A 26,822-nucleotide genomic window follows, 5' to 3' on the forward strand; every position below is an offset into this window, starting at 1 on the left:
GACAGAGGGGGCCTCCCCTGGCAGGGGAACCTCTTAGGACAGCCTTTGCCCCAGGTAACCCAGATCCTTCTTGCCCCCGTTCACACCAGCTGCCCTGGCAGAGGTGGCTACTCCGCATTTTCTGTAAATCAGCCCTGCCCAGGCCTGGACCCCAGCCCCCAAGGACCAGACGGCAGTGAATTCTCCGGACGCCCGTAGCCTGGTGGGAGCAGAAACACTGCCCGTTGTGCTGGCTCGCCCAGCTGGAGCCTGCCCACTCCGGGGTGGGCGGCCACACCCTGGGCCACCAACTCAGCCCCTTTACCTAAATTCCTTCTCGCTCTTTCCTCGAAGGTCCCGCACCAGCCAGTGGGAGTTGAAGGCGTCCTGGGGGGGCATGCCCCAGCGCATGATGGCATTCAGAAAAGCTTTCCGCTGTCGGGCATTGAAGCCCAGCACCTGGACAGGGCAGGGAGCGGGGTGGGGGGCAGAGAACTCAGGGATAAGGGGAGGAGGCAGGGAGGGGACACAGAGAGGGCAGGCGCCTCCAGCTGGGACAGGACACAGAAGGTGGCGCCCAGACCCCGGGTCTGTCTCAGCCCCACCTCTACCTGGCATGTGACCCTGGGCAGGACCCAGCCCTCCCACCTCCTGACTGTTCTCCATACCCCAGGGATAGCAGCAGGGGTGAGCTCTCTGTTCTGAGAGGGGACAAGATAAATCAGGAAGGGGAGGTGGAATGTGGGGGTGCAGCTGGGCCCCACCTCGATGTTGCCACCAACGCGGGCAAGAAGAGGTGGCAGGGGCTTGTCCCTGTCACTCTTCAGCTGCCTCCTGGATTGTCGCCGACCACCTGGGGAGCAGTCCCGCCACAGCCTTTCAGAGGGGCCCAGAGCATCCTGCCCCCATCCCATCCCTCAACTCCCCCAGGACAGTGGGACCCCTCAAGACGATCTCCGGAGCTGCCCTCGAGCCTGTCCTGATGCCCCCGGGGATACCCCGCTGGCCATTAGCTCCCCAACACATGGCCTGGGCCCCCGCCCACAGTCACCAGCGCTGAGACTCACTCTGGCCTTCTGGCCTTTCCTCAAAGTCCTCGTCCTCATCCTCAGAGCCAATGGAATATTCAGACTGATTGTCCGAGAGCTCGTCCTGCCACTCTGGGGGGCCCGGCAGAGGGGTGCAGAATGAGCTGTGCAAGCAGAAGCCCACCCCGAGGCCTCCACACTCTGGGCCACGCCAAGGCCCTACACCCCAGCCCAGAAGCAGTGACAATGAAAATGGCCACCACGTACTTCTTCCCGTGAGCTCACTTAATAATGCCAACAACCTGACACTATTTCCCAAGGCGTTAGACCACCTCATCCGTTTTCTACAGAGGGGGAAACTGAGGCTTGCACAAGGTCACACCCTGGCAGTGAAGTCACTGGAGCACTACCCACCTTGTCCCCCAAACACCCAACACCCCACACCTGTCCCCAAACCCCCCTTCTCCAGGAAACCTCCCAGCTCAGGCCGTTCCCCGACAGCTCCTGCTGTCCTGCCCCCAGAGCTTCCTGCCACGGGCTGCCCTCTCCAACAGGCCAGAATCCTGCCCAGCAGGCGCTCGCCCCGGCACCACGCAGCCCTCCCGAGCCTGCACACTCACCCTGGTCCTCCTGGGAGGCGTCGTTGTAGTTGACTTGTTTGCGGATGCGCTTGCCCTTGCCCAGGTTGCGGGCCAGGTCCTCCTGCTGCTGCTCGTAGTGATGCCGGAGCAGCTTCTCCCAATAGTCGGGGTCCACATTCTCCTCCTGCTTGATGATCTCCCGCTCCACCTCCTCCTGGGACACAGGAGCCAAGGGACTCAGTAATGGGGGGCCAGCTGGTGGGCATCTCTTCCCCCGGGAAGCCTCATGCTAATTCCACCACACCTCACCTTCTAGGGGCTCAAGAACGAACTGAAAAGCCTGCCTATTCACCCCAGTGCCAGCTGCCTTCCTCTTCCTGCCCCTGTCACAGTCATTCATTCATTCATTCATTCATTCATTCATTCATTCCCCAAGCACTCCCTGGCCTTGTGCCAGGCACTGGGGTACAGAGTGGAATAAGCCCCACCCCTGCCTTCAGGGGACTCCCGGTTTCAAAAGGAGAACTGGCACGCAAAAGATCAATTAGCACCCAGTGTCTGCGTGGAGGGTGGTAGAAGCTGAGGAGGAAGTGGAGAAGGCCCCCTGGGAGAGACCCCTGGCTTTTGGGGACAATAGAGGTTTGGGGGTGGAAAAGGAAAAAGGTGCAGTGGGTGGAGCGCAGGCGTGTCCTGGAAGAGGGCGTGGGGGGGGGCCTGATGCAGGCCCTGAGGCACAGAGCAGAGGGGCGCTGGGCAGGGCTGGGAAGGGCTTGAATGCCAGACCCCTGGACAGGGCTGTATGCAGGAGGATCAGCAGATTGGTGTGGGGGCGGGGCGGGGGCGAGGCGGGGCGGGGCGGGGGCAGGGCGGGGCGGGGCGGGGCGGGGCCCAGGGCTTACCACGCCGTCCTCCTCGCGCACCACGTACTGCGCCACTTTGAAGGAGCTCAAGTACTCGTTCATGTTCTGCAGCTCCGTGTCGTCCGTGGCATCCTGATTGCGGTCCAGCAGCTTGGAGATGGCCGCGTCGTCGTAGTGGATCACACTGCTGTCCTCCACGTCCTTGTTGTCACCTGGGGGCAGACAGGGTGCAGAGTGAGGGGACAGTCGGGGGCAGCCCAGGTTGGGCTGCGGGGTCCCACCAGGACAGACTACTGACCATGGTTGTTCCCAGTCACTGACGGGCTGCAGCAGAGAAGCATGGTGACCACAGTGCGGAAGCCACACTGGAACAACCCCACTGCCCACCCACGGCAGTCCACCGGCAAGCAAGTGGGAGTCCAGAGGGGGTGGGCAAGGAAGCCCAAAAGACACAAACGGGTGAAGCAGAGTGAGGGGAACCCCTTCCTCTCCAGGGGCAGCCGCCAAAGCACAGGAGGAGCTGGGGGCGGGATTGGCCCCTACCTGGCGGGGTGCTGCCATGCTTTTTCTTCATGCTGGCAGCCAGCGCGCCCCCTTTGGAGGACTGGACATCAGGGATGGGCGTGATGGGCCTCTGGCCCTGAGACATCATACCTGTAAGGCAGAGGCGGAGGGGCTGCAGGGCTGGGGGCAGCACCGAGTCACCGCCCTGGCCCTGCCCACCCTGGCCAGCAGTCAGGGAGGGAGGAGCAGACGAGAGAGGCTGGGGGCTGGGGCCGGCCCTGGGATGGGGTGTCTCAAGCAGCTCCCCCCCATTCTTGTGGCCCTGGACACCCACCCTCCACGTCATCCTTGAAGAGCTCCTCTGTGCCAAACTTGAGGATGTCGTCCAGCTCCTGCTTGGTCATGGAGCCCGACTTGGAGCCGAGGCCAGGCCGCACCACCAGGTGCGTGAGCATCATCTTGCGCTTGGCCACCTGCGTGATGCGCTCCTCCACTGAGGCCCGCGTCACGAAGCGGTAAATCATCACCTTCTTGTTCTGCCCGATGCGGTGGGCTCGGCTGAAGGCCTGGAGGTGACCTGCAGCTCAGCACTCAGGGCTCCACCGAGGGCTGGGGCGCAGGGCCAGGCACCACGTGGGGTGGGGGGGGCGTGCCAGTGTGCTCGTGAGCGTGTTCTGCATGGCACGGGCCGGAGACTGTGTGCAGATGGGCAGGCACCAGGCTCGCTGTGCTCACTTCCTGACCGTGTGTGGTCTCATGCGGGCCTGGGCTCCTGGGCAGGTGTGCAGCGGGGTTGTGAGGGGCAGTGGGCTGGATGTAACGAAGCCACATGGGACTCACGGTGGTGATGGGGAGACGGGGGCTGCACCTCCTTGGGAGTGAGCCAGTAATGGGACTGCAAGACCACGTGTTGTAGACACACAGCCACCGTGAGAGGGCAGCGAGGCCCGGAAGCTGCCCTGTGTGACGAGGACATGCCTGAGGCCCTGTGCATTGGGTCCCTGCACGATGTGACTCAATGTAATTATCTGTGTGGGTGACTGTGCACAGATGCACACACCTGTGCATGAGATATGTTTGTGTGCCCCTAAGAGCGTACGTGTTCAGTGTGTGTGTGAGTGTGTCCCTGCCCCAAAGGGGTGGCCAGGGGACATCAGAGTGTATCTCTGCTCCCACAACCTCTAGCCCCCCAAACTTCCCATCCTCCCTCATCAGCTTCATTTGCCCCCTCCTCCATCTCTCCCTCTCCCAAGCCTCCAACAGGCCTTGTCCCCCCACTCTGTTCTCCTTGTCCCCTCCCAAACTGGCCCCCCCAGTGTCTCAGGACTGACTCCCTCATCCTGCCCCCTCCATAGACTGGGTCCTGAGGGTGATGGGACAGACACCAGATTGCTGTGTGTCCTTGGACACATCCCCTGCCCTCTCTGGGCCTGTTGCCTCCTTTGTATAATGAGGAGCTAGAGGGGCAGGCAAAGCCTCCACTCACCTCCCAAGGCCCATCTTGGGGTTGAGAATCCCCGGGGCTGGACCAGGAGAAGGTGAAGTCCTGAGACATTGGGCGGGGGAGGCCCACAGAACTAGGGGCAGTGAGGAGCCCAGGGGGGTTCGGTGTCAGAGCCACAGACCTGGATGTCATTGTGCGGATTCCAGTCTGAGTCATAGATGATAACTGTGTCTGCCGTGGCCAAGTTGATGCCCAGGCCGCCCGCCCGGGTTGAGAGGAGGAAGCAGAACTGCTGGGCCCCAGGGGCTGAAGAAGAGGGGTGGGTAAGGGGCAAACCCAGAGAGGTGGGGGTGAGGAGAGGTGGACGGCAGACAGGAGGGCAGGAGGGGAGACAAGTGGAAAACGGGTGTGAACTGTAACCCCATTACAGACAAGGGCCAAACCTGCACTCAGTGAAGCCAGAGGGGGCCTGAGTCAGTGTGGGGACAGCAGCCTACCTGAGCCCCACTTAGCCAGCTGGGCTCTGAGCCTTGACCCCACAGAAAGAGCCAGAATGAGAAGGAAGTCAACTTCCTAAGGCCAGATGAGCAAAAACCACACTGCAGTCAGTAAATATGGACAGAGCCCCTGAGGAGGCCCTGGAGAGCTCGGTCCTCTGAGCCCTCCCGGCTCCCCCAGCCCATGATGCCGTCAAGGCGACCAGGACCACTCAGGGTCACAGCTCCAGGGCCCGGGCCGCCCCACAGCAATTCTGACTTGTTTTGAGACCCATCGGGGCCCTTCATTAAGTGACCTGGGACTGACCACAGCACCCACTAGAACTACAAACAGGTCCCGATCTGCCCGAAGCTTCAGCCACTCCTGCTTGCATGTGTGGCCGGGGCCATGTTTAGATGTGTTGTACTTGCTTTACATCTGACATAAGTGGGCAACAGAAATTGCTGCTTGGGGCATTTGGGCAGTGGGGCCCCAGCCCTGTTCTGAGGGTGGATGCCAGGAAAAGGCCACGAGCCCCAGGGAAAGAGCCCGGGACTAACTGCTGCAAATGTGCCACTGAAGAGGCACCGGTCCAGCTGACACTTCCCCACTGCACATGCTTCCTTTACTAAGAGCTCGCTGCTGGCCTCTCCGCCCTCAAAGAGCAGACTGGCAAGTGTGGGAGACTAGCCTTGCCTCTTCCTCTCTCAGTCCTCTAGGCCTATAGGGAGCTCGTGCTCAGCTCTGTCCTACACTGCTTGTTACTGGTGGTTTATCTGGTGTCAATATTAGAAGCCCACAGGAGCCAGCCAGCCCCTTGGCACCAGCTTCATTAGTAACAGAGGTGATACCTTCCTCCCCCTCTGCCTTTCTCCTTGTGCTTCAGTTCTGAGCAGGTGTTATTACCTGGACCCCTTAGCACCCTGCTGGCCCTCTGAAGGTTCCATGGAATGAACTCCTTTTAGCATAAAACTAAGGGGCAGCTTTTAGGACCTAAGCACGGGTCCGCCTTCTGAGGTCCCATTCAAGAACCCCTCGGTAAGGTGGGATACCGTTGAATCTGTCGATCGCCTCTTGCCGGAGGCCTCCTGTGATGCCACCATCAATCCGCTCGTACTTGTAACCCTCATACTCCAGGAAGTCCTCGAGGAGGTCCAACATCTTGGTCATCTGCAAGACACATGGTTTGCCTGAGGGGCTGCGAAAGAGCAAGGCCCCCCCACCAGGGCCATGGGCAGGGACCTCACGACAGGTGGGGGAGGACAGAGCAGCCTGCTGAGTGAGGAGACAGGTGGGCCCCAGGCAGACCTAACGGGCTCTCTGGGGAAGAACACAGCCTCCAACCTTGACCCGTAGAACCCTCACTCCATCCCCCACACCAGCCCCACAGCCATCTGCCTAAAACACAACTCTGAGCATCAGCCTCCCTGCTCTTACCTCACAGAATAAAATCCCAGCCCCTCACCCTGGCATTCCAGGTTGGCAGGACTTGGTGCCCAATCCATCTGGGCTTCATTTCTGAATGTTTCCTTCATGCTCCCCAGTCATTCCAAATTACCTGGACTCTCTTCCTGGAATGCCCACCCCCTTACCATCTAGAGAACTCAAACAGCACCACCTTTGTGAAGTCTTCCTTGATTTCACTCCTCCCTATGAGAAAGGCAACCCCCTCTGCTCCCATAATCCCGAATGTTTCCTTTCATTCTTGAGAGATAGTTTAGCTGGATATAAAATTATCAGTAGCCATTTTCCTGCAGCATGTTGAAGATTTTGCAATTGTCTCCTGCCACCTATTATTGCTGACAACAGTGACTGTCACTCCTTTGTAGGTAAGAGGTCTCAACTGCTGCAGCTTCGCTGTGATGTGCCTAGGGGCTCGTTTACTTATATTTATACTTCTCTTGCATGGTATTCCAGAGTGCACTTCAGATCAGAGAGCTCATGTCTTTCCATGGTCTGCAGACTCTCATCGAATCTGACTTCATCATTTTCTGTCTTTTCTGCAATTCCTATTAGATGGCTGTTATTAGATGGCCTCTCAAAGTGTCCTCCACGCTCCTTCTCATTTTCATCTTTGTCTCTCTATGCTGTACTCTGGGGAAATTCCTCAGTGCCATGTTCCCATTCTTCCATATTCTGTTCAACAGTGTTGAGAGTTTATCCACTCTGTCGAGATGCTTTATTTCAGTTCCATGCAGATCGTTTTCCTATCCAAGTATTCTTGTTTCATTTCCTCCTGCTTGTGTTTAATTGATTTCTTCTTGATTTATGGTCATTACTCCATTATTTCGAGTATCCTAAGCATGTTTATATAAAGTCTTTTTCTGTTATTCATTTCATTTTGGTTCTACTTAATGTTTTGTGGGATGTCTTTACATTCAGTTTTGCCATGAGTTTTGGAAATGGGTTTGTAGGGTCCTTTTTGATGGGAGGATTCTGTCTGCGACTTTCCCTCTGTGCACATTTCTAGGGGTTGTACAGTTCCCTCTACTTCATCCCTCAAGGCCTCAGCCCAGAATCATGTCTTATGTTGGCAAAGGGGTTGGGGGCACTGTGGATCCCATCTTCAGGCCAGCCAACAGTCTCAGCCTTGGTCAGCTTTCCCCAGATTCCTTGGCCTGCTACAGGCCCAGAGTGGGCTCAGGGCTGCTGGCGGCAGCAGCTGTTTCCAGTTGACTTTTGTGCACACAGGAGCGACATCCCAGCCTCTGGCTTTGAGCCAGTCCCCCCATAAGGAAGCATTGTTAGCACCAGGACCCTACAAGACCATCAACCGTGACCTCTGTCACAGAGCTGATCACAGGGTCAGATAACTGTCTCTTTACCCTGACTCCCGCATAGACTATGAGTGTCTGAGGACAGGGACAGGGACATGCCTAGCACAGAGCCTAATGTATGAAGGGATGAAGGAACACTGAGTGCACAGATGCACAAACCTTAAAGGCTGCTAGCCCTGCCTCTGACCAACCAAATGCAACGCTGGAAATGCAAACTTCAGGACTGGGCTGGAAAGAGGGCCCCCTGGAGCTGCCCCCACCTCAAGGCTCCTCCCAAACCAACTCCAGGGCCCTATGTTCATGAGAAGCCAGGCTGCAGAGGTGAGGTGGGGCTATCATACCAACCAGGACATGAAAGCAGGCTTACACTGCTTCAGGAGCACACCAGAAGGGGCAGGTGGTTTGTATAACCAGTGTGGCCTGGGTACCTTGAGCTTGGCACCCAGCCAGCTTTCCTTGGCTGTGTCATGCCAGGGCACAGAGAAATGACCTGACATGCAACACACAAGGGAACAGCACCAGCCCTAAAGGGCTGCGAGGAGGTGGTGCCCTCAGCCACCAGGGGCAGAAGGCCCTCTGCGGGGGGTGGAATTGGAGCTGGGAGAGGCCAGGCAGCCACCTGGCGGTAACTCACCTGGGAGAAGATGAGCACACGATGCCCTTCATCCCGCAGTTTTTTGAGCATCTTCTGGAGCAGCATTAGCTTCCCTGAAGACTTGACCAGGGAGTTGCCATCATAGGAGCCATTGGGCAAGACAGGGGCCTCCTGCAGACACGGCAGAAGGTGGGGATGGGGGGCACCCTCTCCTCTATGGCTCTGCACCAAAGAGGCCCCCTAGGAACGGACCAGGGCTGTGATGGGCTGAGCACCAAGCCCACGCCCAGGTCAGGCCAGGCTTAGCAGGGGCAGATGTTCCCAGGTCACACGCACCCAGCACCACAGTCCCAGGCAGGGCTCACACTTGCCGGCCCTGCCCTCTGTCTCCCTGCTGCTGGCACTCCACCAAGACCAGAGATATCAGTGAATGACAACTGACACAGCGAGCATTCTGCTAAGCCAGCTTTCCCAGTAGGAATGTGGCCTGGTCTCTGCACTCACTGTAGGCCCCATCCAAACAAGGCTGACCCCTGAACCCCAGGTGGGTAGAACGTCAGTGAGAAGGCCTCCGCCATGCCAGAGCTGTGAGAGCAATGTGGGCTCACCCAGTGCATGGCCTCCCACCCCTGACTCTGCACTGGCCTTTTTGTTGAGGGCAGGGGTAAACTGGGAAGGGTTTAAATCAGAACCAGAACAGCAGAGGTGACGATGACGATGGCTAACGTTTCCTGAGAACGGATGTGCCAGGCTCTCTGTGAGGGCACTTTATGTGTACCACCTCGTCTAGTCCTCACCCTTCCAGGTAGGTGCTATTATTGTCCCATTTTATAGAGGAAAAACTGAGGCTCAGAGAGAACTTAACTTTCCTGAGACCACAGGGCTAGAGCTCGGTGTGTAAGCCAGGGTCCAGTCTCTCCCCCAGGGCTACACATCAGAATCACCTGGGGGCCCACCTAGGCCTTCCCGATTTCCTTGGTGATTGAGTGCAGCCAGGTCAGCCCTCAGAACCCTGGCCTGGGGGAACCTTGGGATGACCCACTGCCCCCATTACGTTATGGGTCACAAGAAGGGGCAACAGAAGGAGAGATCATGCCTAAGCAGTGGACAGAAGCAGGCTTTCAGAAACTTCTGGAACAATGGGGACCCACATCACCTTCAGGTCCTCATACTCAGGAAGGACTGGGGCCTGAAGACCTGAGCACCTGCCACAGCAGCCAGGGGCACCACGGCAGCCAAGGACACTTACCACGATGGCCACAGGGATCCTTCCACGGCAGCCATCAGCACCTCCCAGGGCAGCCACGGGACCTCCCACGGCAGCCACAGGACCTCCCACGGCAGCCACGGGACCTCCCACGGCAGCCACAGGACCTCCCACGGCAGCCACAGGACCTCCCACGGCAGCCACAGGACCTCCCACGGTAGCCACAGGGCTCATCCCATGGCAGCCACGTGTCCTCCCACAGCAACCATGGGACCTACGATGACAGCCATGGGACCTCCCAGGGCAGCCACAGGGCTCCTCCCATGGCAGCCACGGGTCCCCTCCCACAGCAGCCACGGGACCTACCACGGCAGCTACCGGGAAGAGGTAGGGATGGTTGCAACACTTCTTCAGGTCCATCATGATATTGAGTAGCGACACCTGGTTCCCGCCCCCCTTGGAGTTCAGCGCCTCGAAGTTCCGCGTGAGGATGAACTTGTAGTACTTCCTGCAGCAGGACACCGAGGAGGGGCGCTGCACACACCCAACCCACACCAGCCTCTTCAGGGAGGCTGGGGGCTGGTGGCCAAGCTCCCATTTACAGAGAGACAAGGGCAGCCCTGAGAGGTGAAGCCACAGGCCTGGAGTCACCCAGCACACTGGGGACACTGGGAGAACTCAGGCAGCCCAAGACCCTAGTCATTGAAATCGGAAAAAAGGCCTCAAGAAGGAAATGTGTGCAAAAGGGCCTCAGCAAGGCTGAAGAGCCCTCCCACCCACCTGGGAAATGGCCCAGGAAGGCCTGGTGGGGGCCTTTGGGGAAGGGTGGCCGAGGAGACAAGCCCAGGGAGGATGCGGCGGGCTGCTCCAGGGCAGGCCCCCCACGGGCCGAGCCCCCACTCACTTCTGCATCTGACTCAGCTCCACGCGGACGATGAGCTCGGTCTTGGCCGGCATGTTCTTGAACACATCGGCCTTGAGCCGCCTCAGCATGTGCGGCCCCAGTAGGTCATGCAGCTTCTTGATCTGATCTTCCTTGGAGATGTCAGCAAACTCCTCCAGGAAACCCTCCAGGTTGCTGCAACAAAGAGCTGGGATGACAGGCAGAAGCAGGAGACGGGAGCGGGCCAAAGCCCCTATGCAGGGGAAGTCAGGATTGCGGCAAGGGAGCGGCCAGCCAGCCCCCTGCCTCCTGCCAGAGGGTCACAGGAAAAACAGGGGCTCTGAGGCTAGGTCCCTGCCCTGGGTGTCCTTTCAGTCTCCATCTCTGCCTGTGTCACCCACACATCACAGCTCTCAGCCACACACAATACCGTCCTAGCCACAAAGCCATCCTGGACAGGAGCTCTCGGACACACTCACCCATTTTACAGATAAGAAAACTGAGGCTGATGGGTGCCCAAGGCTATATGGCCCAGACTGGCCTCCAATCTACATATCCTGATTCCAAAATCAGCACTCCCACCTGAAACCCCCATTCTGAGCAGGAAAATGGGGGTTAGGTGAAGACAAGGAGGCCAGGGAAGGAGATTCCGCTGACCAGCACTGTCTTTGTTCCCCTCTGTTGCTGATGTGGTCACTTTAGGTCTTTGTGGAGGGAAAGAAATGAGCCAGGGGCGTGGGCACAGCGACAGGAGCCCTGGAGGACCCCAGAGGTCATCTAGGACAGAGCTGAGGAAAAATCAGGATTTTTCTAGAGTTCTCTGCCTGTGCTGGTGCCGCATCCCCTCCACGCAGGTAATTTGAGGTAGGCACCGCTAACACTCCCATTTTACTGATGAGAAATCCAGGCCCAGCGAGCATCCCCGCGGATGGACCCTGGCCACCTGCTGCCCTGCCACCCGCTTCCTCGGCCAGACCCGCTGGCTCACTTGAAGCGCTCTGGAGTCAGGAAGTTGAGGAGATGGAACAGCTCCTCCAGGTTGTTCTGCAGGGGCGTCCCCGTCAGCAGCAGCTTGTAATCGATCTTGTAGCTGTTCAAGACCCTGAAGAACTTAGGGGAGAACAGGGGCCGTGAGGGGGTGCAGTGGCAGCCCACGCAGGACAGCTCAGGCCCAGTCAGCACCGCCTACCTTGGACTGGTTGTTCTTGAGCCGGTGGGCCTCGTCCACCACGAGGCAGGCCCACTCGATGGAGCCCAGGATGGCCTGGTCAATGGTGATGAGCTCGTAGGACGTGAGCAACACGTGGAATTTGATCTGTACTTCTTTCTGGAGGAAAAGAGGGGCCTTTGGGGACAGAGCTGGGAGGCAAGCAAGTCAAGGTCTCCAGAGACAGGTGAGGAGGACACATGGACAGGAACCCCCAGGGACCCCAGGGAGCCCCTGCAACTGAGAAGAAGACACTGGCCAGTGAGCAGAGGGTTCAGCCGAGGCCCAGAGCACTCACCATCCACGAGAGAGGTGCTGCTGAGAACGGAGCTACCGCCATCACTCCACTCAGAACGGCAAGAGCTGCCATGTACGGAACGGGCTGTGTGGGGCAGGTTCGGTACCTCGCCCTCACTTACACTTCTCTCATGCTCAAAAGCCAGTCCAGCTATGTTGTCACTGTCCCCAGCTACAGCTCATGTGGTCTTGGGCTGGATAACTTCCCCAGGTCCCCATGGCCCACAAATGGCAGAGCCAGGATTCAAATAGAGAAGGGGACCTCACACTTAGGGCTTAGTGCTCTGCAGTTCTCATTTGAAATTCTTAATAATGTTACTGTTGAATCTGTTTTGTAAGACAAGGCCCGTGGAACAACGGTGTGTGAGCCGGGAGCATGGAGCACAAGCTCCCACACCCTGGGGCAGCTCCTCAGCCCCCTTCCCAACGAGTGAACACTGCCGTCCCTGCCAGAGCTGGGCATGGGGGAGTACTCACCCCGCAAGTATCCCCCAACTGAGGAAACATAACAACAGCAAATAAAAAAATAGCACAGCAGGTCAAGAGAGAGACCACAGAAGGAAAACGCCATTTCCTGTATTTCGTTCTGCACTGGGCCTCACATATGATAGAGTCTGTCCTGGCCAAATGAAGCTGGCCCTCCAGCCACCCCGTAGAAAGGGATCAGAGACGGGCAGAGCAGAGCCTCGGGGCACGGGCTTTGCCCAGAGGCGGTGCCTGGGTTTGCACCCCGCCCTGCCCTTTTGAGCTAGACCTTGGTCAAGTTAATTAACCTCCAGCCTCAGTCTTTTCACCTGTGAAAGGGGAGCAATGCCGTCCACAGGAGGAATGCTGTGTGGATTAACAGAGCTAAGTCTATTCCTCAAAGAATTACATGGAGAATTACCATGCGTTCCAGCAATTATGGCATAGACCCAAAGGAAGTGAAAACAGGGACCTGAACGATTATTTGCACACCCGTATTCATAGAATTATCCACAATAGCCAAAAGGTGGAGACAACCCAATGTCCACAGGCAGAGGAATGGATAAATGACATGTGGTCTATTCGTACAAAGGAATATTATTCGGCCTTAAAAAGGAAGGAGATTCCGACACATGCGACAACATGGATTAACCTTGAGGACATTATGCTCAGTGAAATAAGCCAGTCACAAAAGAACAAATACTGTGTGACTCCACTCACATGAGGTATTCAGAGTAGCGAAATGCACAGAGACAGAGAGCAGAATGGAAGCTGCCAGGGGTTGGGGGAGGGGAGCGAGTGTTTAATGGGGACCGAGTTTTGGTTTTGCAAGATAAAAAGGTTCTGGAGACGGACGGTGGTGGTGGTTGTACAACGGTGTGGATGTACTTAATGCCCCTGAACGGTACACTTGAAAACGGTTAAGATGGTCAATTTTATGTTAATGTGTATGTCACCACAAGTTTTAAAAATAAATAAGAGCTGTGTCTGCGGAGTGTCCAGGCTATGGCAGGACCCCAGTGTGAGCTCAGCAAAGTTCTGTGACTAACTGGCCCACAGTCACCTCCGGGATCACTAAATCACCCCCTCATTCAAAAGTCACTGGGCATCTCTGGGGCCGTGACTGTTCTGAACCAGTGGAGAAACAGAGTAGGAAACTCCGAGGAGCCCAGGAGATGAGCCACCACCCGCCAGCCCCTGTACTGCAGAGAGCTTGAGCACTATTCACGAGGGCCTGCCGCGGCCAGGCGCTGTCCGGAGTGCTTCTCAAAGTGTGATCCGGGGACCAGAAGTGTCTGGGACTTTGTGCAGTCTCAGGCCACCCACTGGAGCTGCTGGACCGGAAGCTGCCCTTCATCAAGGCCCCTCGTGAGCCGTGGGCACAGGAAGTCTGGGAGGACCTACTCATTCAACCCTCCATGGCTCTGTGCAGTGGATCGCTTATGTCCAGTTTACTGAGAAGACGGAGGCACAGAGTGACTTGCCAGAGGTCACACAGCTGGTGTACAGGGTGGAACCGTGTCCATCCAAAATTCATATCTACCCAGAACTTCAGAATGGGACCTTATTTAGAGCCAGGGCCTTTGCAGGTGTAATCGGTTCAGATGAGGTCACAATGGAGTAGGATGGGCCCTAAAATCCAACGACTGGTGTCTTCCTGAGACACAGACACAAAGGGGAGACGGCCATGTGACAGTCAAGGCACAGCCTGAGTGATGTCACAAGCCAAGGAATGCCTGCAGCCCCAGAGGCTGGAAGAGGCAGGAAGGCTGGATCCTCCCTTGGAGTCCTCAGAGAGAGCACGACCCTGCGACACCTTGATTTCAGACTTGGTTCCAGAACTCAGAGAGAGTGAGTTTCTGCTGTTTTACACCCCCACTTCCAGTCTATGGTGCTTTGTTTCAGCAGCCCCAGGACACGGACACAGCTCGTAACTCCGCCAGCCGCTGGCCCCCACAGTCGCCAGAGCAGAGGGACCCTGAGAAGAGGGCCTCCCAATGGACCTCAGGGCCCTGTGTCCACGGGACAGATCGGGCACCTCTCCAGGATCCTCCCCAGGGAGGAGGGGTGCTCACCTTCATGCGGAATACCTTCTTCCCGCTGCGAATAGCGTTGTCCTCGAAAGAGAACTCGTTCTCCCGGATCACAGAGCGGCTCTCCTTGTCCCCCGTGTAGGTGACCACATAGAAGTCGGGCGCCCACATCTCAAACTCACGTTCCCAGTTGATAATGGTGGACAGGGGCGCACTGACCAGGTAGGGCCCCTTGGAGTGCCCCTGGAGAGGGAGACAGATGCCGTGAGGCTGCCTGCCCAAGGCCAGGGCCGGCCCCGCCGCCCCACCGCCCGCCCAGCCCGCACCTCCTTGTACAGGGAGTAGAGGAAGACGATGGTCTGCACCGTCTTGCCCAGACCCATCTCGTCAGCCAGGATGGTGTCGGTGCCCTGGGCCCAGGAGAAGCGTAGCCAGTTGAGGCCCTCCAGCTGGTATGGGTGCAGCGTGCCCCCCGTGGAGTCGATGTACCATGGCTGCTTGTCAAACTTGACCGTGGGCTGCCGGGAAGGCAAAGGTTCAGACACACCCTGAATCGTGGGCCACCGGAGCCCAGCCTCCCGTTTGCACACAGTTCCTTCTGCCTGGAATAGTCTTCCCACTTCTCTCATTCCTGCTAACTTAATCATCCTTCAGGGCTCAGCTGAACGCCTCTTCCTCCAGGAAGCCCTCCCTGACTCCTGGCCTGGCTTAGATGTTCCCACTGTGTGCTACCGTGGCAGCCCAGTGCTACTCCTATCTGGGCAGTTTCCCAATTGTTAGGTTCTCTGACTTTGAGCCCAGGTTACAGGCACTACGCTGGTCCCTCTGAGTCCCATACAGCACCTGGGATACAGGGGGCACTTTAGTCAGCCCTCGTTCGATGCACGCCTAGGGTGCTTCCTCTGCTTGACCCAGAACATCACCCTCCTTACCTCTTTTATCCTGCAGCTCAAGGCCACCTCCCCCAGGAAGTCCTCCTGATATCCAGACCCATTCCACTGCCCTGGCATCCCACAGTCCCAGGCCAAACCCCCATGTTCTGTATGTACACGCCATGGGTCCCTGAGAGATGGGCACTTCTCGAAACGGGGCCAGGGCCCTCGTCCCCGCAGGGCCAGCCCAGGACCAGATGCTGGCAGACACCCCAGAGAGGTTTGCTAAATGAATAAAAGTCAACCTTCCACTCTGACGAGTGAGAAACTCCCAGGGGCAAATTGGGGTCTCCTCCCAGTGAACAGGTAAGAATGATGTGTAATTCACGTAACAGCTGTGGTGCCCCTGAAGTTAGAGAGGCTTTTTGATTTAAACCCTGGTAATTAGCTCATCTAAAGTAATGTAAATTCATGAGCCAAGTAGAGACTATTTGCGCCCCCTTCCCCCAGTCTGAGCAAGGATAACCCACATTTCAACTCGCACAGGAAGCCAAGGCCTCAATCCCCTAAGAGCTGCCCCTTTTCCTGAGGCCAGGGGACCAAGACGCCAGGGTATGAGCTCTCCCCTGCAGGGAAGAGCTGGGCCCTGTCATCTTTGTCCCATCGGGTGCCCCTGGCATTAGTGGTCTGCAGGGCCCCTGGCAAGTCCCCGACTGCACAGGCCATGAAGGCCCAAGGTAGAGTCTGCTGGAGAACATAACTGGCCCCGCAGCCAAGCTTAGGGTGACAGGCCTTGGTGGCCCTACCATGCTGCCCTGCCCCCCCCAGCACCCTGCTCACATCCACAATCGGTGTGTCCGGTGGCTTCTCCTGTTTATCATCCTTGAGCTTCTTGCCCTTCTTGACCAGCCTCTTGGGCAGCCTGGCGTCCTCTCCCAGCATCAGCTCCCTGGGGGAGGGTACGGGGTGCAGGTGAGCAAAGCTCAGGCTGCAGGAGGCGTGCCCTGGGGAGCGGCCCGGCCCAGCGGCCCACCTGTGGCCCCAGTAGGCTTGCTTCAGGTTGTCGTAGTAGGGAATGTCGATGTCGTCAACCTCCCAGGTGCACTGGTCATACGGCAGGTCTTTCCACTTAATCAGGTAGTGCACGTCCCCCTTCTTGTCAAAGCTGCGACACAGCAGACACATGGGGGAGGGGGGCAGGTCACTCGGGCGGCAGCCATAGTGAAGAGTCCAGGAAGCGCACCTTGCAAGGTGCCAACCCCCCACTCCCACTGTTCCCCAGAACCCTGGCCCCAGGCAGGAGGGCACAGAAGGGCAGAGAGAGGAGGCGGCTTGCCCCAGGCCACACAGCTAGTGAGAGGGAGGGAGGAAGGGAGTGACAGGGAGGCTGTGTTCAGGGGGGAGCAGAGCCAGCGTCCCCCCCCCCCCCCGGCCTCGTTGGCATCCTGTCATGGGGTGTGGACACCAAAACTCTGAACTTCTGAGTTGGACAGTTCTCTCCCCTGACCAGGGGCCTTTGTTTTCTAATTAAGAAGTCAAAGGCCTCGAGTGGTGCCCACCCTGGCAGGGCAGTCTCCACAAAGCACACAAGGACAGGATTCCTGCAGGTGGAGCGCCCTCTTCTGGCGCCCCCAGAGACACAGGGACCTGAACACCACGCCCGCAGCACAGAAGCGTGCTCCAGAGAAGCACCGTGCACTGCAGCTGGATTCTGGATGCCGGGAGGGGCCTGGGGCCTCCCACCCAACCTGAGTTGATCGGGAACAAGCCCAGAAGCACTGCAGGGCCGGGAATGTGGCTCCCCGAAATGGCAGTGGCAGCGACGAGCCTGGGACCATTAAGAGAAAGACCAATCCCCAGTCACCATGGAAACTGATGGATTTTTTTTTTTCTCAATAAATAATTGGTTGTTACTCATATCTCGTTCTGGTAAAAATTCGGGGGTCGGGGGGAGGAGGTAGAATTCACCTGCCTCGCTTTTGAGGCAGGGAGAAAAACTGCCATTTTAACATGAAGTTTAATAAAAGTAAAGATCTGTGCCTCAGTCTAACGGGAGGCTTGGGTTCCCATAGGAACTGACCTCCGTTTTAAGGGTCATTCTCAGTGAGGGCTGGGGATGGGAAGAGGGGGCAGCGTTTTCAAATTCTCCCGCCCCTCTGACCCCTCTGACAGAAGGAAACCTGCGTAGCAAGCATTGGCAGGTTCCCTTAGTCCCCACAACAGCCTTGCAGGGTGCTCTCATTATCCCACTTTACATGACAAACACAGAGGCACAGAGCCCAGAACGTGGGAGCCAGATTTGGAATCTGAGCGCTGGCTCAGGTTCCTAACCTCTGCTCCACCCAGCTGCCGCGTGAGGACACCTGTGGTCTGACGGTGCCCTAAGTCCCTCCAAGACAGCGCCCGTGTGTCCAGAGGCGGCAAGTTCAAGGTCCTGAGCCTGCAACTATGCAGCAGGCACCCAGGGCCCCACCCTGCACCCACCTGTTGGCCCCCACCAGTTCTCTAGCACCTGCACTCCCACCACCCACCACACCAAAGCCAGACTCTCAGAATCCATGGGCCTCCTGCCTCGGCCCCTTCCTCAGCCTTCTGCAGCCTCCGATCACTGTTCCCTGGGCACTTTCCAGATTGCTCAGCAAAGAGTTGTCACGGGGGTGCTTGGGTTTGGAACAGTGGTCAAGGAAGCAAGTCCTGCCATCAGACAGCACTGGGTTCAAATCCAGGCTCTACCGCCTCTTGGCTGTGTGACTTTAGGCAAGTAGCTTAAACTTGCGGTGCCTGCTCTTGAGTCCGTAAAACAGGCAGAAATAAAGCACCCACCTCTTGGGATAGACAGTGCTCAGTGCAGCTGGCTGTTGTTATAAAAGAGGGCAAACGGGACCCTCCAACAGGTATCAAGCGCTAAGTGCGGCAGGGGCCCAGGAGCACCGGGTGTGGAACCACTGAGTGGCCCACTCTGTGCTAGTTTCACAAGCCCATCATTCATTTGCCCCTTCGTATTTGTAACTTTGGAACTCTTCTCCCACCACAAATGTGACGTGCGTGCCCGCATGTGCATGACAACCTCTCCAGGTAGACAGTCAAATCGCCAGCTGTGGGGGCCCTCGGCCTCTTCCTGCTGCCCCCACTGCACCCTCCGTGGCCCTGGGCCCATTCCACAGAGCGACGGAGCAGCGCGGCCCAGCTGCAGGCACCTCCCGTGGGGCTCAGGGCCACACCCCGCCAGGCACTCACCTGTGGTTCAGGATACGGTGGATCATCATCCACTCGGGCTTGATGCCGTAGCGGTAGAAGCGCTCCTCCATCTTGGCATAGAGAGGGTCCTTGCTCTTCCTCTTCTCGCTCTTGCTGTCCTCGTCACCGGAGCCATAGTCGAAGGGTGGTGGCTCGTCCATGTCATTCTTTCTTTGGTAGTTGCGATACATCACCGTGTGGTACAGCTCCAGCTGCTCCCGGAGGGGGCAGAGGTTACGAGAGGGAGATAGGCTGGGGCTCCCTTGTCCCCTGTCCCAGCGTCCCCCTAACCTCCAGCCAGGCTCCCAGGCAGGACAGTCCTCACCTTCAGTCTCCCCCTCCCCAAGTCCCAACAATGCCCCTCACTCAGCGGCTGAGCCTTAGCACTGCCACACCTGCCCGGGTGCCTCACCTGTAGCTCCTTCACCCAGGAGCAGTGCCAGTAGGAGAGCCCAGCCCACTTGACAAAGAACTCCCTCTCCGGGAGGCCCTCCAGGGGCTTGGGTGGCGGGAGGCTGGGCTCCACTTCGGGCCCTGACAGCCCTACCAGGAAGGGGGCCGGGGGCTCCGTCCACCGCCAGTGCAGGATCCGCTGGACTTTGCCCTTCAGTGGGGGACACTGTGGACAGAGGAGAGTCCCCAAGTTCAGGGTTTAGCCCCAGGGCCCCACCCTGAGGCTCCCGTGACAGCAGGCAGGGAGCTGCACTGCTCCCCCAGTCAAACAGCACCCCTGTGACTCCGTGACACGGCCCTGTCCTCAGGAGCCCGCGTGTGCTCTACACACAGGAGACGGGCAATGAGGGTCTGCACGTGAGCACACACACGCGCACACGTGCACACAGGCACACACGTGCACACATACACATGTGCACATGCACACACACGCATACACTTGCACACATACACACGCGCGTGCGTGCATACACACAACAGAAACCCAGATACACGTGGGTAACCAAGGACTGGCCAGAGCACACAGCCCAGGACCCAGAGGTGGGGGTATCCAGCACTGGGGGTGCCTAGGGGACAACTCAGAGCATGGGGGCATTCGATGGCTGGGGGGCGCCAGTGGAGGGTGCTCTCCTCTCCCTGCAGAAACTGAGGCTCCAGCCCAGGGGACTCCTACCCTCTCACCACCCCCAGCCCTGCGACAGGAGCCAGGTCCAGAGTGGTTCTGAGTGGACAGTTCTGCCGTTGTGTGGCCTTAGGCAAGTCACTTTACCTCGCTGAGCTAAGGTTTTCTCATCTGAAAACGGGACTAACAAAAAGACTGATACTTGCAAACTCAGTAAGCGGTCAGGGATGCCCGATAAACAGTGGCTGTGCTGGTGGGTGAGGATTATCACCACCTGTCTCTTTTTTCATAAAGGCTCCTTTTTTCAGGCATCGGGTGAGAAAACTGCATCTGAGTCTTTAGGGAATTGTGAAGCAGAGCAGGTCCGGGTGACGCAGTGGGCGGGACTCCGGACAAGGGGGAACCTGTGGTGGGCGGGGGCTCGGACCAAGGCTAGTGGCTGGCAGGGCGGGGCCTAAAGGGGCGTGGCTTGGTGGGGCCTGGAGCGTCGCAGGTGGGCCCTCGTGGGCGGGGTGGCACTGGAGAAGGCGTGGCCTGGCGTGTGGTGGGCAAGGTCTGTGGGTCGGGCGGGGCCTGGGCTGGCGGAGGCGGGGCCTCGGTGAGCAGGGTCCTGCCAGGCAGGGAAAGGCAGGGCCATGATGGGCTGGGCCTGGCCGGCGGGGCGGGGCGTTCGGCGCGGGGCAGGCATAACACTCACAGTACAGCGCGGGCAGAGCCATTCACCGTTTGGGATCTCGGGCAGTGGCGGGTTGAGGCAGTGCAGGTGGTAGGAGGAGGGGCAGGCGTCGCAGCAGAGCAACTCGCCACCGTCCTTGCACACTCGGCAGAACTCCATGTGGTCATCCTCCTCTTCCTCGCAGCCGCCCTCCTCCTCCTCCTCTTCATCGTCCTTCGGCTCCCACTGAATCCCCTCCTTCTCCTGGAGAGAGGAGTACAGATGGAGGCACCCTGGTCCGGGACACCCTCCACCAGGAAGGGACTCCCTCCCTCCCACTCAGCACCTCCCCACGTTCTGCCCCAACAGGACCCGCGCAGGTGTACAGGGAGCCAGGCACAGGCCACACCCCAGCCAGGGTCTCTGCCAAGGGCTTACACAGTGGGGACAGCTCCACTTGCCCTCGGGAGCCTTCTCCAGCTCCGGGTCCAGGCAGACGAGGTGGTAGGCCCGCGGGCAGGTGTCACACAGGATGATTTCCCCTCCCTGCTGGCACACCTCACAGTAGTCCTGGTGGTCAGTCTCATAGCCATCACCGTCATCAGCTGGGGAGGGGGCAGAGGCAGCCATGCATGCCTTGTCTGCACTCCCAATGCCCAGCCGATCTCCACCCCAGGCTGCACGGCACGTAGTAGGTGCTTAATCGATGTTGAATGAATGGATGATGGGTAGACAGACAGGGTGGACGAATGTCAAGGGTAATGGCTAAGGGAGTAAAGGGATGAAAAGATGGATAAAAGGAAAGTAGAAAAGCAGGAGGGATGGAGAGAGGGAGGATGGGTAAGGGAATACGAACGAGGGGATAGATGATGGGTAGAGGAGTGGACGACTGAATGGGTGGATGGTGGATGAGGGTACGAAGCACTTCCTTCTGCCCTCTCTGCTAGTGCTGCTGCCCTACGGTGGCTCACAGCACAGCTCTGGAATTTAGCCTCCCTGGACCAGAACCCTCCCCTCCTGACAGCAGACCAAGGTGGCTGAGGAAGCACAGGGGAACTGCCTGGCTGAGGCCAGGAGAGGCCGAGGCATAAGGATGCCTCCCCTGCTTCCCACCGTGGTGGCCATGGGAACCCTGCAGACAGGAAGTCCTACTCCTCTTCTTCTTGCGCCTCCTCTTGCTCTTCTTCCCCAGAGCTGCAGAACACTCGGAGCGCACAGAGGCGCTGTGGATGCTGGCGCTGTCGAAGTCTGACTCTTCCCGTTCATCTTCCTCGCTCTGCAGGGGGTGAGGAGGGCCCTGTGAGCCCAGAGCCTGCCCTGGGAGCTCATCCCAAGGGCTTCCCTGGCCTGGGCAGAGGGGGTGTGGGGCAGGGCACAGTGCTTGCCGTGGTTCATCTCTCCACCTAGCCAGAAACCCACCAGGCCAACCTGATGTCCCACCACTGTCCCCAAGCCCTGCTCTCCAGCCCTCACACAGTTCCCACATTTTCTACCTCAGTACCTCTCCCTAGGCCATGACCTCCACCCTGCCAAACTCCAAACTCCTACACATCCCTCAAGCGGAAACCCTAAGGAGGCCACCCCCAAGAAGCCTTCCCAGATCCCTCCTTAACAGAACCTGTTGCACAGCCTGTGTGCCAGGTCTGGCCTGTCCCATCTGCCTGTCGTTGGCTCTCTCCCAGTGTACTTGCCCAAACCCCTTGTAGACTGTGAGCCTCTGGAGCAGGGTGGACCATGGCTGAGCAGAGAGCCTGGACAATTAATGTGTGCTCAACAAATATTTGCTGAGCTGACTTGGTCCACCAACTCCAGGCTGTGCCACACATGCTGCTCTATGCTCCCCTCCAGCTAAACTCAAGACCTGTCACTTGCCTCGACCAAGGGACAGAGAAATGGCTTCCATTTCTGACCCTCTACAGGGCTGGGGGAAGGTGAGGTAAACAGGTGCCCTGTACAAGTGGGGGGTGTGAATGTCGCCCCTGTGGAGAAGCGATAAAAAGTGCTCCTGAGGTGGGTTCCCTTAGGGTCAATCTGAACCTGGTGCCAGAGCTGGCCCTGGAGAGGTCAGGGCTCCAGCCCAGTCTCATCCTGCCTACATGCCACCTTCCTGGGGTCCAGCCTCCCAGCAGACGTGGGCGTCCAGGCCCCATCAGGACTCTAAAGGGCCCGCTGGCCCTCCCATCTGCTGCCCAGATGAAGTGGCAGCTGGGGACGGCAGAGCTAGGACTGAGCCCCCAGATCAGCCGGGTCGGTTCCACAGCCAGAGTCCAAGCTGCAAGGGCCCTGGGGAGGATCCAGTCTGAACCCCTCACCAATTAGGTTGGGAAACTAAGGCCCAGCAGGCCTGCATGGAGCACGGGAAGAGAGAGTGGGGGAGGGGCAGGACCTGCCCCCAGGCCAGTTCAGGAAAACGAACAGCCCAGCTTTCTTCCCACAGTCACCCCGACCTTCGCACGGCACGCATACGCGTCACACACATGCATCTCAGGCCTGGTCACGTACACACACCCACAGACACGCTCAAGTACATGGGGTCTCGCTGTCGCACACCCACTCACACTCACATACCCTCTCAGATGCTAACAGACTCTAACACTCACACTCACACATACACTACTACACACCCACGCTCACACACTCTCACATGCTCACATGCACGCCCACACTCACACATGCACACTCTCACACTCACACTCACGCACACGCACACACGCGCTCACCGAGGAGCCTTTCTTCCTCTTGTTGCTGATCCCTCCGAAGCGGAACTTGAGCCCGGCCACCTTTTTCCCCTTGCCCTTTTTCTTGGCATCCTTGGAGCCCTTGATCTTCTTCCTCACCCCAGGCCCTGAAAGGTCATGTGGAATAAGCAACATGGCTGCTCACTATGGCCATGATTCATTCAGCCCTCGGGGTAACTCGACAAGGACAGGGTGGGTTCTACCCTCGCCCTTTTCAGATGAGAAGGCGGAAGCTCAGAGAGGTCAAATTCTATTTACAGTTACACAGCACGTCGGGCCCATGGGGGGTGCGGGGCGAGAATAATCCAGACTCAGGCTCTGCCCTGACCACCACACTGCCCCTCTTCTCTTATACAAACGGCAGAAACACTGGTCATCTTGGGAACAGCCCTGCCCTGTCCCCTCTCCCAGGACAGGAGCTATCCCCGATGGAGCCACGGCTAGCTAGCAGGGCCACCAAGGGCACAGCCACCCACCTGTGGGCCACACCTGTGCCCTGGAGGGATATTCCGAGCCAGGAAGCCCGTCCCCTAGCTGTCAGCCTCTGGGTTATCCCCAGGCCCAGGCAATGCTGGCACTACTCGAGACCACCCCCGTCTCTGCCAATTCCCCTGGGAAATGCTGGCTCCCCAGTAGGCAGTAGGGTGGAGGCTGTTTTTAATGGCACTGGCCACAGAACAATTAGCCACCTGAGGAGTAATGACCCCCCAGCAGCCTCTGCCACTGGGCTTAGCAGGGAAGCTGGGGGCCTGGAGGCAAGTGGCCATACCCCGGGCTCTCCAACAGCATCTGCTTGCACAGAGGTGGGGCTGGGGGCCCAGCTGTAACCTTGGCGCCACCACAGAAAATCTATTTCAATTTTTCAGGCACTGAATAGGCAGCCCACGGAATCAATAGCTCAGCGGCTGGAGCCCGAGAGGAAATGAGAAAGCCAGGCAGGCAGGGCGGGGCCCAGGGCAGAGGCCAGCAAGGGACACTAGCAGAAGCAGGCTCTCACCCCTGTCACTCTACCCACCGGACCCTGCAGGGACCTGGCAAAAGGGCACATTGTCCAAGAAACCAAAGCTCCTTGGGACTGAAACAAGGGGTCCCTGAGCCCCCTCGGTCCCCCCATCAGAATCCAATCAGCGTACCCAGAAAGGCTGAGCTGCCGACCCCACCGCCACTAAGAGCCCTGGGGAGCTTAACGTCCCTACCTGCAGTGAGGCCAGAAACCCTCCACCCAGGAGAGGTCCCTCCCGCGGGACTTCAAGTCACAGAGTGCCACTGCTCTCCCTGTTATCCCCATCAAGACACCCTCCACTGAGTCCAACTTTGTAACTGGAGCTACTTCCGGGCTTCCCCAGAAGCCGGCCCTGGCCACGCCCCTGCACGACTGTTACCCCAAGGGCTCAGGCAAGAGGGGTCACAGGCTAACCCTGGGCCCCTTGTCCCTGGAGATGGTGCAGCCCCGAACTCAAGAGACTTCCCTCAGCCTGGGCCTCCCCTCTCCTTTCCTCCATGCCCAAGTCGGAGGGGGGCCGGGCAAGCCCCCCAAAGCTCTGAGCACCATCTCTTCCACTTATCCCCCAGCCCTGCAAGAGAGGCAGGACAGAAGCTATGATCTGCTGCAATGTAGCCGAGAAAGCCATGCGGGTGAAGGTCAGCTAAGGCACTAGGTCCTTGAGAGACTGTCCCAGCTGCCCAGCTGCCCGAGGCCACAGGGCCGAGGAAGGCCCCTGCCAGCAGGGCTGGGTGCCCAACCACCATAGCCTTACCCTTGCCCTCCTTGGTCTTGGCCTTGCGAATGGGCACAGGCTGGGGTGCCTGCTGGGGGCTGACGGCCAGTGGAGGGGCGATGGTGACCGTCTCCACGGCCGCAGCCACGGCCGCAGCGGCTGCCGCCGCCGAGCTGCCCTTGAAGGGGTTGTTGGCGCTGAACTCCCGCCACTTGGCGCCCAGAACGGTCATCATTTTGGACATGGGGATCTTCGGGTTCTTCTTGGCGATGAGTGGCCTGTGTAGGGGGAGAAGTGGGAGGGTGAGAGCAGTGCCATGGAGGGGATGAGACCCCCCCACGTGACCCCGGCAGGGCCCACCCCTTCTTCTCCCACACCTCGAATAGGTAGCACCACCCCATGCTCCAGGCTGGGAAACCCAGGCAGAAAGGGGGGGCAGGGGAGAGGGCAAAGTTGAAACAGCAGTCCACCCCCAAAATGCTCCTGAGTCCCTGTTTATGGGATTGGGAATCTTCTAATTAATTGGGTTTCCAGACCCTGCAAGACCTAAGGGGCCAGAGCAAGGGGCCTGCAGCAGGCATCGGTGTCTACCAGAGCTGAGAGGAGTGTGGGGGCTTCATGCTCCCTGGGACTGACTGGGACCACCAGCCCCAGGCACAGGACAAACGAGGGAGGCAGGGCCATCTGCTAAAACGGAAGGGGTCCCACCATCCTGCCAGCTCTGCCCAGGGTCACTGTCAGCCTGACAGCCACGCCTCACCCCAGAAGCCGGGCTCTGTCCCTCTGACCACCTGTGGACTCACCTGAGGAACTGGCTGAAGGCCTTGTAGTTGGTCAGTGTGTGGTAGTCAGCCTCCGAGAAGAGATAGTCCACGTCATCCAGGCCCCACTCGGCCATGAGCTGCCCTGAGGACTTGGGCTCCTGCAGAGACATGGGCAGGAGGCAGAATGGGAGGTGGGGTGGTTCTAACCTGCACCCCTATCCCCAGGGTCCCTACCCGGGAGGCCTTGGCACAAGGGGAAGGGGAGCGGTCATGCCTGCAACTTAACAAGAGCAGCTCTCAGCCACCGCTGAAAACACCCTAACGCATTCCGGCCCCCCACCCACTGATCTGAAGGGCTCAGATGCCAGTTTAGGAGGAGGTGCAGGGCCAAGTGGGGGCTTTGGGGGGAGGGCAAGAACAGTCACCGTATCTCTCTCCGGGAGGAATGTTTGGGGAATCTGAGCACTGGGACAGAACAGCGGCCTGAAGATGGGTTTTAGGAGGCATATGTCCCTGGGGAGGCAGCAGGTTCAAGGCTGCCTAAGGCATGTTGGGGACAACAGAGGACGTCCCAGATGTCCCTGGTACAGTCACGCATGGACCCCGTATAAAAGGATAGGCTACTGCCTGGTTCCAGGGCCAGCCAGGTGTGCCCTGGCCAGGGTAAGGACATGGCACAACCCCAAGAGGGTCCCTCAGCTACTGTTTCACCTTCTGGATGGGACACTGAGGCCCAGGGAGGCGTGTGACTTCCCAGGGGCACACAGTGAGCTTGTCAGACAGTCAGCCTGGGTGTCAGATCACAGAACAGGCCCGAGCTGGCTGGGATGGGGTGGGCGTGGGGGTGCTAGACTCTGGAGTCAGGCAGACGCCAGTTCTATTCCAGGCTCTGCCACATACCTGCAGTGAGAGGGGGACAAGCTACTTCACCTCTCTACGCCTCAATTTCCCCATCGATAAAATGGGGAAAACAGCACCTGCCTCACCAGAGGGAACGAGTCAGCACTGGAGCTTGGAACAGGGCCTTGATTTCCCACTTGTTCCCGGCCGCCCTGCTCCAGCCCCACCCACTGGTCCTTTCAGCCAATCAGCATGTGCCACTCCAGGCGGCAGTCCCTGATCCAGATGGGCATGTGACTTGAGCCAGTCCAATCAAGGGGACCGCTGGGTCTCCATGTGGACAACCAGAACCCAGGCCTGCTTTCCTGCCTGCTGGATGGGGCAGTCGGTGACCAAGAAGCCCTGAGCTGCTGCTACGCCCATTCTCCCACCTGCCCAGAGCTCTGGACCTCCTGTTCTCTGTGACACTTCAGAGGTGCTCCTATGTGGGACCCCCTCCCGCGGCCGACCTGCCCCCATGACACAGCCATTCCTGGCGGCACATCAGGCTTCCACTCGGCTCCCACCAGGAAGCAGAGCAGCACAT

At 58.6% G+C, this 26,822-nt stretch overlaps 1 protein-coding gene across 1 annotated transcript in view; it reads right to left on the reverse strand.

Moving 5' to 3' along the window:
- The window catches only part of CHD5 (chromodomain helicase DNA binding protein 5), a 62,989-nt gene that overhangs the window by 17,614 nt on the left and 18,553 nt on the right, over window positions 1-26,822 (reverse strand). The window contains exons 4-29 of the mRNA XM_033115255.1: window positions 25,436-25,554; window positions 24,672-24,910; window positions 22,897-23,021; window positions 21,329-21,452; window positions 20,615-20,781; window positions 20,219-20,440; window positions 18,859-19,065; window positions 18,447-18,658; window positions 16,243-16,374; window positions 16,050-16,158; window positions 14,664-14,855; window positions 14,380-14,580; window positions 11,525-11,662; window positions 11,324-11,445; window positions 10,357-10,530; window positions 9,819-9,960; window positions 8,285-8,416; window positions 5,926-6,043; window positions 4,578-4,702; window positions 3,287-3,518; window positions 2,992-3,102; window positions 2,488-2,660; window positions 1,628-1,802; window positions 1,047-1,139; window positions 744-832; window positions 305-438 (exon numbers count right to left, since the gene is read on the reverse strand). Of these exons, the coding sequence (XP_032971146.1) occupies window positions 305-438; window positions 744-832; window positions 1,047-1,139; window positions 1,628-1,802; window positions 2,488-2,660; window positions 2,992-3,102; window positions 3,287-3,518; window positions 4,578-4,702; window positions 5,926-6,043; window positions 8,285-8,416; window positions 9,819-9,960; window positions 10,357-10,530; window positions 11,324-11,445; window positions 11,525-11,662; window positions 14,380-14,580; window positions 14,664-14,855; window positions 16,050-16,158; window positions 16,243-16,374; window positions 18,447-18,658; window positions 18,859-19,065; window positions 20,219-20,440; window positions 20,615-20,781; window positions 21,329-21,452; window positions 22,897-23,021; window positions 24,672-24,910; window positions 25,436-25,554 (4,007 nt within the window). The remainder of the gene's footprint in view (window positions 1-304; window positions 439-743; window positions 833-1,046; window positions 1,140-1,627; window positions 1,803-2,487; window positions 2,661-2,991; window positions 3,103-3,286; window positions 3,519-4,577; window positions 4,703-5,925; window positions 6,044-8,284; window positions 8,417-9,818; window positions 9,961-10,356; window positions 10,531-11,323; window positions 11,446-11,524; window positions 11,663-14,379; window positions 14,581-14,663; window positions 14,856-16,049; window positions 16,159-16,242; window positions 16,375-18,446; window positions 18,659-18,858; window positions 19,066-20,218; window positions 20,441-20,614; window positions 20,782-21,328; window positions 21,453-22,896; window positions 23,022-24,671; window positions 24,911-25,435; window positions 25,555-26,822) is intronic.

The sequence above is a fragment of the Rhinolophus ferrumequinum genome, chromosome 9, assembly GCF_004115265.2.
Source record: "Rhinolophus ferrumequinum isolate MPI-CBG mRhiFer1 chromosome 9, mRhiFer1_v1.p, whole genome shotgun sequence".
In the NCBI taxonomy this organism is placed as follows: domain Eukaryota; kingdom Metazoa; phylum Chordata; class Mammalia; order Chiroptera; family Rhinolophidae; genus Rhinolophus; species Rhinolophus ferrumequinum.